At 24.2% G+C, this 13,222-nt stretch overlaps 9 protein-coding genes across 9 annotated transcripts; 3 read left to right on the forward strand and 6 right to left on the reverse strand.

The window, feature by feature from the left end:
• On the forward strand, positions 1-852 carry rapA (uncharacterized protein). The gene is made up of 2 exons (XM_003294531.1): positions 1-227; positions 387-852. Exons 1-2 carry the CDS (start codon positions 47-49, stop codon positions 770-772), a joined length of 567 nt encoding a protein of 188 aa, XP_003294579.1. The 5' UTR covers positions 1-46; the 3' UTR covers positions 773-852.
• A 577-nt stretch (positions 853-1,429) lies between these two features.
• On the reverse strand, positions 1,430-2,125 carry DICPUDRAFT_159603 (uncharacterized protein; the record flags this gene model as incomplete). Its single annotated transcript, XM_003294534.1, has 1 exon — positions 1,430-2,125. One exon carries the CDS (start codon positions 2,123-2,125, stop codon positions 1,430-1,432), a length of 696 nt encoding a protein of 231 aa, XP_003294582.1.
• A 449-nt stretch (positions 2,126-2,574) lies between these two features.
• Positions 2,575-2,802, reverse strand: DICPUDRAFT_43642 (uncharacterized protein; the record flags this gene model as incomplete). The annotated part of the gene is made up of 1 exon (XM_003294535.1): positions 2,575-2,802. One exon carries the CDS (start codon positions 2,800-2,802, stop codon positions 2,575-2,577), a length of 228 nt encoding a protein of 75 aa, XP_003294583.1.
• A 425-nt stretch (positions 2,803-3,227) lies between these two features.
• On the reverse strand, positions 3,228-3,500 carry DICPUDRAFT_13832 (uncharacterized protein; the record flags this gene model as incomplete). Its single annotated transcript, XM_003294536.1, has 1 exon — positions 3,228-3,500. A coding segment is annotated over one exon (273 nt), but the record flags the coding sequence as incomplete, so codon positions are not given.
• Positions 3,501-3,513: 13 nt separating this feature from the next.
• Positions 3,514-3,669, reverse strand: DICPUDRAFT_159605 (uncharacterized protein; the record flags this gene model as incomplete). The annotated part of the gene is made up of 1 exon (XM_003294537.1): positions 3,514-3,669. One exon carries the CDS (start codon positions 3,667-3,669, stop codon positions 3,514-3,516), a length of 156 nt encoding a protein of 51 aa, XP_003294585.1.
• Positions 3,670-4,145: 476 nt separating this feature from the next.
• On the forward strand, positions 4,146-5,603 carry DICPUDRAFT_43649 (uncharacterized protein; the record flags this gene model as incomplete). The annotated part of the gene is made up of 3 exons (XM_003294532.1): positions 4,146-4,433; positions 4,508-5,319; positions 5,390-5,603. The coding sequence occupies 3 exons, from the start codon at positions 4,146-4,148 to the stop codon at positions 5,601-5,603; spliced, it is 1,314 nt and encodes a 437-aa protein (XP_003294580.1).
• A 169-nt stretch (positions 5,604-5,772) lies between these two features.
• On the reverse strand, positions 5,773-6,858 carry DICPUDRAFT_85047 (uncharacterized protein; the record flags this gene model as incomplete). Its single annotated transcript, XM_003294538.1, has 3 exons — positions 5,773-6,159; positions 6,240-6,623; positions 6,721-6,858. 3 exons carry the CDS (start codon positions 6,856-6,858, stop codon positions 5,773-5,775), a joined length of 909 nt encoding a protein of 302 aa, XP_003294586.1.
• A 1,228-nt stretch (positions 6,859-8,086) lies between these two features.
• DICPUDRAFT_159608 (uncharacterized protein) lies at positions 8,087-10,441 on the reverse strand (the record flags this gene model as incomplete). Its single annotated transcript, XM_003294539.1, has 2 exons — positions 8,087-10,040; positions 10,155-10,441. 2 exons carry the CDS (start codon positions 10,439-10,441, stop codon positions 8,087-8,089), a joined length of 2,241 nt encoding a protein of 746 aa, XP_003294587.1.
• A 776-nt stretch (positions 10,442-11,217) lies between these two features.
• On the forward strand, positions 11,218-12,776 carry DICPUDRAFT_100002 (uncharacterized protein; the record flags this gene model as incomplete). Its single annotated transcript, XM_003294533.1, has 2 exons — positions 11,218-12,237; positions 12,393-12,776. 2 exons carry the CDS (start codon positions 11,218-11,220, stop codon positions 12,774-12,776), a joined length of 1,404 nt encoding a protein of 467 aa, XP_003294581.1.
• Positions 12,777-13,222: the final 446 nt, after the last annotated feature.

Genomic DNA, 13,222 nt, shown 5'->3' on the forward strand with positions numbered 1-13,222 from the left:
AAATTTTAATATACATACACATAATATATATAAATAAAAATATAAAATGCCTTTAAGAGAATTCAAAATCGTAGTTTTAGGTTCAGGTGGTGTTGGTAAATCAGCACTTACTGTACAATTTGTTCAAGGTATTTTCGTTGAAAAATACGACCCAACTATTGAAGATTCATACAGAAAACAAGTAGAAGTTGATGGTAATCAATGCATGTTAGAAATTTTAGATACAGGTAAATATACATTCTTTTCATATTACAAGACGACAAAAAGCCTTTTCATAAAATATTTTTATTTTTATTTTTTTTTTTTTTTTTTATCAATAAAAATATTTATTTATATAATTTAAAAACAAATACTAATTCTTTTTTTATTTTAAAATAAAAATTTAGCTGGTACCGAACAATTTACTGCCATGAGAGATCTTTACATGAAAAATGGTCAAGGTTTTGTTCTTGTATATAGTATTATTTCAAATTCCACCTTTAATGAATTACCAGATCTCCGTGAACAAATTCTTAGAGTCAAAGATTGTGAAGATGTCCCAATGGTTCTTGTTGGTAATAAATGTGATCTCCACGACCAAAGAGTTATCAGTACTGAACAAGGTGAAGAACTCGCTCGTAAATTTGGTGAATGTTACTTTTTAGAAGCCTCTGCCAAAAACAAAGTTAATGTTGAACAAATTTTCTACAATTTAATTCGTCAAATCAATCGTAAAAACCCAGTTGGCCCATCAAAGAAAGATAAAAGCGGGTCAAAATGTGCTTTATTATAAATTTGTCAAATTTCTCTCAACAGTTTTCTATTTTTTTTTTCTATTTTCACCAGCACCTCCACCCAAAATAATAATAATTTAAAAAAAACAAAAAAACAAAAAAAAAAAAAAAGAATTAACATTCATCATCCACACTCAACCCTCATGTCATTAGTATTATAACAACAAACAAAACCTTCAAAAATTATATAGGTTATTAAAAATACAACCTATTAATAGTATTATTATTAAAATAAAATAAATACAAAAAAAAATAAAAAAAAAATAAAAAAAAAAAATTTAAAATAAATAATTATATTTTTTATATGTAGTATCTGATTATAATATCATTTTAAAACTTTTTTTATTATAATTAAATTATGGCTATTAATGTTTAAAAAAATGGGTGTCATAATTTAAAAAATCCATGGATTCCTTTCAAAGAAAAACCCAAAAAAAAGTGATTGAAAAAAATCTATAAGCTAAATTTATGATAGATTTTTTAATTGATTGGATGGCTAACGGAGTTTTTTTTTTATTATATAATATTTTAATTGTTTTTACAACAAATTTTATTTTACTATTTTTTTATTATTTTTATTTTATAAATCAACAAAATTCTAAATTTAATAAAAAAAAAGAATTAAGAGTTTTTATAATGATTAACAAGATATGGTTTTAGTTGAGACTTAAGGCACCAAAGTAAGATGGAACATGGAAGCAAGGTGGGTTGGTGTTATCGGCATGATAACATGAATACTCTTTGTAGCCATATTGTGGAACGTCAATACGGAACATATTGAGTTTATAGACATTGTTTGAACCACTTGGATTTCCTGAGGCTTTTTGAATTAATGAAAATGGAATTGATAATTCACCACTCCAACCAGAGGTAACTGGACCAGCTTCGTAAATAATACCACTTTGGTCACAATCTACAAGATTATCTTGAATACCAACACATGCATCATTTGGGTTATAAACGGATGAGACAAATAATACACCATATGGTGATAACTCGACTTCAAGGTAATTTACAGCGACAGAGTTTGCATCGGTGTAGGCTAAAAAGATTTCAAAAACATCAGCATCGAATAAATCTTGGTTACATTGATTGTATGGTGAGATAATATTATTATCGATACAGTTGGCTTTGATACGTAAATATTCGTCATCGTAGCAAATTGATGCAAAAGTTTGTTGAATTGCTAAACCCATATTGGATGTAACTTCGAAATCGGTAACTGTGGTTGCATTGCTCCAGCTGACAGAACCACCACTTTCACTACATTTGTAAATTTTTAAATTGTCAACAAATTGTGATGAGATGGTTTTGATGGCCAAAACCAATAATAATATTGATAGGAGTTTCATTTCTATAGTTGTCTTTTTAAAAACGGATAATTGGATATAAAAATAAAAATAAAAATAAAAAAAAAATAAAAAACTAAAAAATTAAAAAAAAAATAAAAATTAAAAAAAAAAATGATGGAATGGTAAAATAAAAATAAAAAAAAAATCCTGGTAAATTGCTTATATAAGATTATATTATATTTTAAAATGATACACTTTATTAAGATTTTTTTTTTTTACAAAAAAGAAAAGGTTAATTTCTTTTTTTTTTTTAAATTAAATATCTTAATTTTATATTATTTGTTTATTATTTACAATTATTTTTATTTCTTTTTTTGATTTACCAAAACTATTCAAGAAAAAAAAGGGATGTTTGTTGGTTGCTTTATTATTATTATTATTATTATTTATATATTGTTTAAAATTTTAAATTTTGATTATTATTATTTTTAAAAAAATGATTTGGTATTTTATTGTTTGGTTACAGGGGTTGTTGCTGGGGTGGCAGTAGTAGTGGTGGTTTCTGTATTTTTGGTATATTTTGATAAAAACTTTTCTTTTTCTTTGTCTTCGATGTTTTTAATTTGAGTATAATAAGCAACTGAACCAATTAAAAGTGCACCAATTGCAAACTTTTCCATAAATTTAAAATATCTAATCATTTTAGATCTTGTAAATAATGAGCTTCTTCTGGCCATTTTGCAATATTAATTTATCCAAATGAATGTAATGCAATAATATAAAAAAAATGATTAATCATAAAAAAAAAATTTTAAAAAATTTTGAAAAAAAATAAAAAAAAAAATAAAAAATAAAATAAAAAACGAAAAAAATAAAATAAAAAAAAAAAGATAAAAACAAATAGAGATAAAATTAAAATAAAAAAAAAGATTTGTGTTTAAATAAAGAAATTAAATTTCTTATTTTTTTTTGTAAAATATTTTTTTTTTTTTTTTTTTTTTTAAGAAAAAATTAAAAATAAAACTTTTTGTTTTTATTTGAATAAAATTATTTAAGAAACAAAATTAAATAAAATCAAATTTAATAAATTATTTATTTATTTGGCCATTTGATTAGAATACAATTACAAATTTTCATTTTTATCATCACTAATTTCAATTTTTTTTTTATCATGAAAAAATAAAGTAGAGAATGAAATATATGATAATACTGATATAATGGGGTACATTGTAATTTTTTTGTTATAGCCATAATAATTATTATGGTACAGAGTATATACTAATGATACTGGGGTTGAAACTAAAGACAAAAATGAAACAAATTGAAATCTTTGATTGTAATGATCAGAATCATTCATCATACATGTTGCCAGTAGTCCAGCAGACCCCCAAAATGGTGATGCTAGTAATAAACCTATAAAAAGAAAAAAAGATGTTAAATCATAAAAATTAAACGAATTTATCTGATAACAATACTCTACCCCCATAAATAATATTTGATGCATAAAGTTGTGGTTTATTTTGCGAGTTTAATCTTTTCTTTTTTGTTATTCTATCTTCTTCTATTTCTGTCATTTTAATTATATCTTCCTCTATTTCTGCCATTTTAAAAAAATAATTATAAACTTAAAAATAAAATAAAAAAAAATAAAAAGAAGAAAAAGTAAAATAAATAGGATATTTTTTTTTTAATGTTCATAAATTAAAAAAAAAAAAAAAATTATTTTTAAATTTCTTTGAATTGTTTTTGATTGATAATTTTGTTGTCAATATCTAAAATCCCATCTTTTATATTATATGATTGGTTTTATTAAATTAATTTAATAAATTGTATTTTTAGAAGATAAATATAGATTAGGTAATTTAATTTAGTTTTAAAAGAAAACAAAAAAATTAATTTAAAAAAAAATAAAAAAAATAAATTTAAAAAAAATATTTTTTTTTTTTTTCTTTTAAAATTTTAAATATTTTTTATTTTTATTTTTTTAAAATACTATATTTATTTTATAAACAACACAATAATTTCACACACACAGATAAATTATTCAAATATTGTATTATACCTATAAAATATTATATAGATGGAGACATTTAATAAACAATTCGAAGATAATGATGTTCAAGAAAGCGAATGGATCGAAACATTAAAGCAATTTAATAAAGAGAATGCAGATAAAAGGATATTTACAGATAGAGTATCAGCTGAAACCAAATTTAAATTTACAAATAATTTATTCTTTTATTTAAAAACAGAATTTAATCCATCAGTCTCAAACAAACCATCTGATGAATCTAAAACTCAAGTTTTAACAGCATTAAGAATTTCATTAAGAGAGTTATTAGAAGAAGAAAAAGATATCATTAGAAAGGTATTTTAAATATTTAGGATTTAAAGGAAAAAAACAAAGAAAAGGAAATTAATAATATTAATTTTTTTTTTTAGGAATTATATTTATTTATTAAATTAGGTAATATTGGAGAAGAGGAAAAAACCAATATGTACAGTAATTCAGTTAGGGAAGAGGCATTAAAGTGCATTGTCAATTGTATTAGTAGAGACCCAAGTATTCAAAAAATATTTTTAGAGGATTTAAAGGGACCATATTTATTAACCAAGGAAGTCAAAAACCACTCTAAAGAAACACCAGATTCAGTTTTAGATGTAATCTACAAGATTTTAGTTCATTGTTGTTCAAAACCAGAAGTCAAGGCTAAGCTTAGACCAGAGGGATTATTGGAATATGTCACAGAGGCACTTATAACCAGAGTAGCTGATACACAAAAATATGAAAGCTCACCAGAGCTTGTATCAGATCTTTGCAGATTATTGTTCACTCTCACCATCCACTTAGGTCCATTGGAAGGTGGCAAGCCAACTCCAGCTAACCATTTAGAAATTGAAGGTTTTAGAAAATTATTACCAACCTTTAAGAGAATTATGGTTACAAATACTCCAGAGACAACCCATCCATTTTTTGCCGTCAAAACCGCTTTACTCTCTGCTCTCATTAATACACCAAGAGATCTCTATGATGAATTAATCGACGAAATTGGTTTACACATTTTCCAAGATATCTTTAAAAAGCAACTCTACCTTTTAGACTCTCCAGAAACCGCTGCTCAATTTTTACCAATCTTAATGTTATTAACCAGCACCGCCGAGAATGTACCATCAACCCGTGACGAATTAAAAGCTATGACATTCCCATACGATTTAATTAAAGATAGTGATGAACCATTATCAGTTGGTATCGAGTAAGTATTATTATTATTTTTCCTATTTAAACTAAATTTATAAATACTAATTCTATTCACTTTTCTTTAGGCCACCAGAAGAAGTTAAGACTACAGGTGTTAGTTCAAAATTAATTCCATTCATGACCGGAAATGATATCGGTTTAAAACATTTTGTCAGCGAATATTTCTTTATGATTTGCGATGAAGATGCAAATGAAGTTTGTAGATTGACCGGTTTTGGAAATGCTGCAGGTTTACTTGTCACCAGAGGCTTAATGAGCTTAGGAGGTGGCGGTAAATAAATTTTACCCAATTAAATATGGTTTAATAAAATACTTTTAAAATTTTTTGTTTTTTTTATAAATACACAAATTATTTTATACTAAAATTATATAATAAAATGTAATAGTATGGTTGTATAATGTTAATTTAATTTATTTTATTTTTTTTTGTTTTTTATTTATATTTTATTTAAATGCCTTTGGATAATATTCCAGAAAAGAATTCGTAAGAGTAGAAAGCAATTGATGTAGTTGGAATAACCTTTATGTAATTTATACTTAAACCTTTATATAAAGCGAAAATACCTTCATTTTTGAAAATGTTGTAAATTGATCTTAGTGTACCATGTTCTAAATTGATTTCGGCTTTAGCATCACCAAAGCCATGAGTTTGCATTCTTCTTCTGACAGTATCTAATGGATAACTAACAGTTTGAGCAACACCACCTGCAACACCACCTGCAACTAATTTATATGTACCATTGATTGAACCATTTTCATCAACAAATTGAGCTGGTGCGTTCTTTTTTAAATATTCAAAAGTTGAAAAACTAAAACCACCATATGGAAGAATACCCTAAAATAAAAAATAGATTAATATTTGATTTTGCTTTTCTTTTCTTTTTGTAATTGGTCCCTAAATAAATGATACTTTACTATTAAAGTTGGCTGAATACCTCTATATATTCCTTTAAAGCCTTCAGCTCTAAAAGTTTTAATTAATAATTGATGTGGTTTATTATATTTGGTTCTATCGATTTCAATTGCTAATCTAGCACGAGTAAGATCTAATGGGTAAGTTGCTATAACAGAGATACCACCTGCACTACTACCAGCTAAAAATGATTGGAATGATGATTTTTGATCGGTGATTAAATGTTTTCTAATTGAATCATATGAAAGAAATTGAACAGCTGCATATGGGAATACTCTTAAAATAGTTGCTGAATTACCTCTCCATAAACCTTTAATACCTTCATTTTCAACAATTTTACTGATTGATCCAAAAATTGAATTTATTGAATATAATTCACTTTTAATCTAGATAAATAGGTTATAAAAAAGTTATTAATTATTTGTTCTGCAAACGATGTAATGTGTAGTGTGATTGTAATATAATTTAATGATGACTATTTACTTGATATAAAATTTTAACTCTTTCAAGGGGAGCAATAGCTGATTTTGCAGTAACACCAGCCATACCACCACTGAAAAATGATACCCATGGTGATTTTGATGATGATGTAGTAGCTGTAGTTGGTGTAGTTGTTGACATTTTCTTTATCTTTCTATATTATTATTATTATTTCTATTTTATTATTATTTTACAAATTTGTATTATTATAAAAAACCTAGATCTAAAAGTTTTAAAGAAAAAATTTTGTTAAAAAAAAGGTTATCATACAAAAAAAAAAAACTTTAATATTATTGTATTGGTTATTTTTGAAATAAATATTTTATAATATTATGTGTATTATTATGTTTATTAATATTGTTGTTGTTTTGTTTCTATTTTTTTGCTAATGAATAAACACAAAGATCTTTAATTTCTAATATTATTTTTAATTTTAAAAAAAAAATATAAAAAAAAAATAAAAATTAAAAATAATTATTTTTTTATTTATTTGTTTTTTATCTGTATTTGTTTGTTTTTTAAGTGTGGTGGTGTTTTTTGGTGTTTTATTTTAATATAAATAAGCTATTAAACATTCAATATTTCGATTTTGTTTCCACTTTATTGTTAATTATTAGTGCCATTATAATTTTTATAAATACTATTTTATTATTATTATTATTACTATTATATAGTTTAATGAAATTTAAAAACCATTTATTGCTATAATCTATGTATAGTTTGTTGAAGCTAGAACATTATTGTCGTTCTATAACCAATTTATAATTTGTTATTTATTGTTTTATTTTAAACATACTTTTCTTTTCTTTTTTAATATTTTGGTTATAGTTTTATTGATGAACTAAATAATTAAAGTAAACAAAGCTATATAAAGGATATATATAAACTATAATAAAAATGATCAACAAATACTCGGTAGATACGAAAAATATGAAAAATAGTTTTTTAAAAAATTTCTTTTTTTTTTTAAATTTTTTTTTAAAAATTTTTTTTTTCAATTTTAATTTTATTTTATTTTTTATTTTTTTAATTTTATTTTAAAGGATTTTTTTTTTATTATTTTTTTGATAGTTCAGTTATTTATACAATTTCTTAAAATGATTAAATAATTGTGTGTCATTTCATATTTGATAAAATTAAATTAAAAAAAAGTTATTTAGAAAATTAAAAAATAATTTTTTATTTTTTTATTTATTTTACATTTTGAATTAATTAATTTATTTATTTATTTTTATTATATATGATATTTACATTATTTTTTATCTTTACTATTACTACATTTTTTTTTTTTGGGCCATTTATTGAAAATGAGGTTGAGATTGAAATTGAAAATTAAAATAAATTAAATTAAAGTTGAAATTGAATTAATTTAATTTTCTCTTTCATAAGTTATATTAATATTTGTTGGTGGATATAGTTGAATAATTTGATTTGCAATAATATGAGATACTGAATAAATAGTTATCATTGGGTTAATACCAACAGATGAGGGAAGAACAGATCCGTCTGCTATAAATAATCTTTTTACATCCCACGATTCACCATTTTCGTTTACAACAGAGTTTGAACGATTTGAACCCATTCTGCAAGAACCCATTTGGTGGGCACTTAATACGATAGCTTGGTTTGGTTTATAACCAATTGATCTGAGTGATTTAATATATGATTCTATTTGGTCAATTGATGTGCATGGTTCCAAACCATTCACGGGAATTGCAGCTTTTTTAGCACCCATTTTCATTAATGAACGGAATGAAGCCTCTGCAGCGATCATTGAACTCTTCCAATCTTGATTTGATAGTTTATAAATAATTTTTGGTGTTCTTCCATCTTTATCTAATCGAATTTTACCAGGTGTTGTATCCCTAAGAATTGTAATGAATGAACTGAATTTATTGATATCTAGCAACTCCTTCTTAAATGAAAATGATTTATCCCAAAAGAATGAACATACTGACGATGCTACACCTAAATGTGCATTTGGACACTCTATTATTGCTCCACCAAGTTTATTGTTGGTTGGATTTATTTTTTGAAATTTTCTACCTATAATTGTCATTGGAGGGCCTTTATAAAGATCGATGATTTCATCATGTCCTGCAATGACTGGTATAGCTGGGTGAAGGTATAAATTATTACCAATATTTGAATTTTTTATAGAACTCTTTAAAAGCAATGCTGGTGTGTGAATAGCGCCTGCTGCACAGACGACAATATGGGTTTTGATGAATACTCTAAACTTTACACCATCAGGTGTAGTAACAAAACCTATAACACCATGAACAGTTTGACCTTGTGGAGAATCAGTATAGGTAATTTGTTCGGCTTGACAGTTTGTAATAATTTGACCACCATTAGAGCAACAATCTTCTAAATAGGTTACCATCGATGATTGTTTAGACTTTGAACGACAACCCATTGAGCAACTTCCACATTGTGTAGTGTCACAATTTTTAACATTTCTTGGGATTGGTGCAGGCTCATCTTGTAAATCAAGAAGTGCCTGTTCTAAAATTAAATTGTTTTTGTTGTGATGACCGGTGCTATAGTTTGTAGTGACTGATAGTCTTTCAGATACACTATCCATTGCTTGATTAAATTTAGCAGAGCTAAATGTATTTGGGCATTGTTTCCTCCACTCTTCTAAAATTGGCTCGGGTGTTCTAATTGAGGCGGTCCAATTAACAGTTGTTCCACCACCCAAGCAGCTGCCAGCTAAAATATTGACACTAAGATCATCTGAAGTAAGAGTTCCTGCTTGTTCGTACATTAATGGGAAAGCTTCACCTTCTTTCCACGTCATATTGTTTGATGATACATAACTACCCTTCTCCATAACGATAACCTTATAACCAGCTTGAGATAAAAGAGCAGCTGTTACACCACCACCGGCACCACTACCAATTACAACGACATCAGCTTTCAATGAAGTTTCGCTTGTAATTTTTATAAATGATAACTTTTCTTCGCCTGGTATTTGCTCTGCAGAGGTTGGTCCAATATAGTTCACTGCATCCCAATTTGGATTGCCATCATTGCTTGGTGGAATTATTGTATAAAACAAACTAATAGCCAATGGCACAATTGCTTTATAGGCTTGTCTTCGAATTGGATTGTTTGAGGTTTTCATCATTGATAATATAGATTGTCTAGTCTTTAAGTTTAAACCTGTAAAATTATTTAGTGAACCTGTCAATATAAAACCCGCACCTTTTGCTGAAAATAAGTATAATAAAGTCTTGAAATCACTAATTTGTGTTGATGATCTTGTCTTTGAAAGTAATTTTAAAAATTCACCCGCTAAATCTAAATCAGATGATTTTCTAAAATATATTAAAAAAAAAAAAAACAATAAAAAATAATTAATTTTTTTACAATTATTTAATAATTATTTAATATAATTTTTATATATAAAGTTTTAAAATCAATATTAATACCTTTTAAAATAATCTTTAAGTGAATTTAAATGCTTTGGGTTGTCAGTTTCACCCTGAACGCTCTGTTCGAATTCTTGTGAGTCATCTGAAAATATTGTATCGCAAATAATTGCTAAGGTTTTGTATTCGTTCATTGTAAACATGCCATTGGAACCTTGATGTAGATGATCGTTCTTTTTAGCTGGTATACTGTTTTGATTATTAACATTATTATTTCTCACTGAAGATTCATCTTCACAGTGCTTCTGCTGTGAAGTATCTGCTCCAGATGATTCTGTTGATATCATCTTTTTATTATAACTTTTTTGTTTAATAAAAAATAATAAAGTTAAAAAAAAAATAATTATACTAACTATTGATATAATTTTGTTTTTTATATATATATATACAATGAGCTTATATTATTATTATTATTATTATTATATTCCTTCTTTTTTTAATTTATAATTAAATTATTAAAAATAAAAAAAAATAAAAAAAAAATATTTTAAAAGATTTAAAATAAAAAATTTAAAAAAAATTAAAATTTTTTTGGTGCACTGGATAACTATTTTTTTATTTATTTTTATTTTTTCGAAATAAAAATCATTATAATAATATACACATAAATAGATATAGCATTTAATATTTACATTTTATTTCTAAATATTTCAAAAATATTCTTTAAAAATAAAATCTCTGATATAATTTTGTTTATTTTTTGGTTAATATTATTTTTAATATTGCCATTTTTATTTTTATTTTTTTTTAAAAAATTTTTTTTTAAATTTTTCATTTTTTTTTTTGTTCGTTAGATAGCACTCAATATTGTTTTTTTTTTTTTTTTTTTAAATTTTATCTTTTAGACATTATTATTATAGCAAAAATAAACACATAATAATAAACATAAAATAAAATTAATTTAATCCTTCTATAAAAAAAATTTTAAATTTATTTTTTATTTTTCAATCTTATGTACCCAATAATAATTAAAAAATAAATTTAAAAAAAAAAAAAAAAAAAAAAAAAAAACCAATAATAAAAAAAGAGAAAAAGAAGATAATATAATTAATAGTAATATAATATGAATATAAATTCGTCCTCAAATACAATACATTTTCATCCAAAAAATAAAATTAAATTCATACCATTAGCATCAACAGCAGGCACTGGATTTGATGAGGAGAATACTACCAACACAAGTAATATTAATAATGATACTAGTAATATTAAAGATACTATAATGGACAACAATATAGATAATAGTTTAAAAATTAATAACAATAATCACAGTAACAATAGTAATATTTATAATAATAATATCACCATTAGTAACAGTAATGATAATAATAGTATTGACAACAATGAACAACAATTAAAATTTGTGAATAAAGAATATAATAGTGATGATGATTATGAAGAATATGAAGGACATCATTCAATTAATTTCAATAATAGTTTAAAGAAAAAAGGGAAAAAATCATCACCAGATTCACTAAAGCATAGTATAAATGATGAAGACAATGAAGATAACGAAGATGATTATGAAAGTGTAAATAGTAGTAGCAGCAACATCGAGGAGAATAGTAGTACCCAACTAATCAATAACAATATAACAAATAACAACAATACCAATATTAATAACAATAATAATAATAGTTCAACATTATCATTCACATTAGCATTTATATTTTCATTAATTATAATATTTGCCTGTATCTTTTATTTTTCAAAAAATTTTGCATCATTTCTCGAGTTTGTCAAAGAATTGGGTTATTTTGGTAATGTAATTTTGGGTGTAGCTTATTTACCAACTGGAATACCATTGGCCATTTTTAGTATTTATATTCCATTGACATTATCTGCAGGCTTTATATATGGTTTTGTACCTGGTTTTATTACTGTTGCGATTGGTAGTGCCATATCTGCTAGTTTTGGCTTTTGGACTACAAGAAAGGTAATCTTAAAATGGTTCGAATCAAAAATAGAATCATCACCAAAACTATCTGCCCTAAGAAACAAAGTCGAACAACATCCATTCAAGATTATTATAATTATGAGACTACTCCCAATACCATTTGGTCTACAAAATGGGTTATGTGCAGTAAGTACAATTACACAAATATTCATTCACATCAATGTGGCGATTATTAACAAACTTTATTTATTTACTCTAGGCAACAAGAATTTCATACACAAAGTTTATTTACTCTTCTGTTATTGGACTATTACCAGAGAATTTATTAATAGCATATTTAGGATCGACCATCAAACAAATTACCCGATATTACAAATGGTCACCAAACTGCATTTTCATCATATCAAAGAACTTTATTAATTATTGCAATCGTTGTAGCTGTCATTTTGACATTTATCAGCAAAAAGGTTTTAGGTTCTTCAAATCCTACAATCTTTAATCGTTCAACTATTTCAATTTCATCCTCAAACAATGTAATTGAATCTATAAATTCAAATAATAATCAAAAACAAATTGAATCTTCTAGAGATATTGTATTAGTAATCAAATCAAACTCAACCTCGTCATCCTCATTAACACCAAGTAATATTTCATCCTCTTCTTCCAGTTCTGATATAATTTCCTCAAAAGATTCACCTTATTCAATAAAAGTTAGAAAAGATTAAAAAATATTTTCTAATATACCTTACATGACAAAATAATAATTAATAATTATAATAATAATAATAATAATAATAATAATACCAATAGCTCAATAAAAATTAAAAGAATAATAATTTAACAATTATTATTTTGAATATTAATAGTAGTTTAAATTACAATAATCTATATAAATTATTGTAATAAAATTTTACAAAAACCAATAATTGTAAAAATAATTAAATAAATATATATTATATTTATAAGTTATACCTTTAGCTTATTTTTTAATTAAAAAAAAAAACAAAAAAACAAAAAAAAAAGAAAATTTTATTTTAGTAGATATCTTAATATATTATTTTTTATTTTTTAATTTTCAAAAAAAAAATTTAAAAGTAATAATTTTTTTATTATTACTTTTTTTTTTTATTTCTTTTTTTTTCCTTATTTTCTTTTTCTTTTATTTATTTAT

This window comes from Dictyostelium purpureum (assembly GCF_000190715.1).
Source record: "Dictyostelium purpureum unplaced genomic scaffold DICPUscaffold_586, whole genome shotgun sequence".
Classification (NCBI taxonomy): Eukaryota; Evosea; class Eumycetozoa; order Dictyosteliales; family Dictyosteliaceae; genus Dictyostelium; species Dictyostelium purpureum.

Excerpts from the sequence above, each read along its gene's own strand:
- rapA (XM_003294531.1), top strand. The coding sequence starts at position 47 with ATGCCTTTAAGAGAATTCAAAATCGTAGTTTTAGGTTCAGGTGGTGTT. Across the intron at positions 228-386 it reads GTTAGAAATTTTAGATACAG|CTGGTACCGAACAATTTACT; the intron begins GTAAATATACAT and ends ATAAAAATTTAG.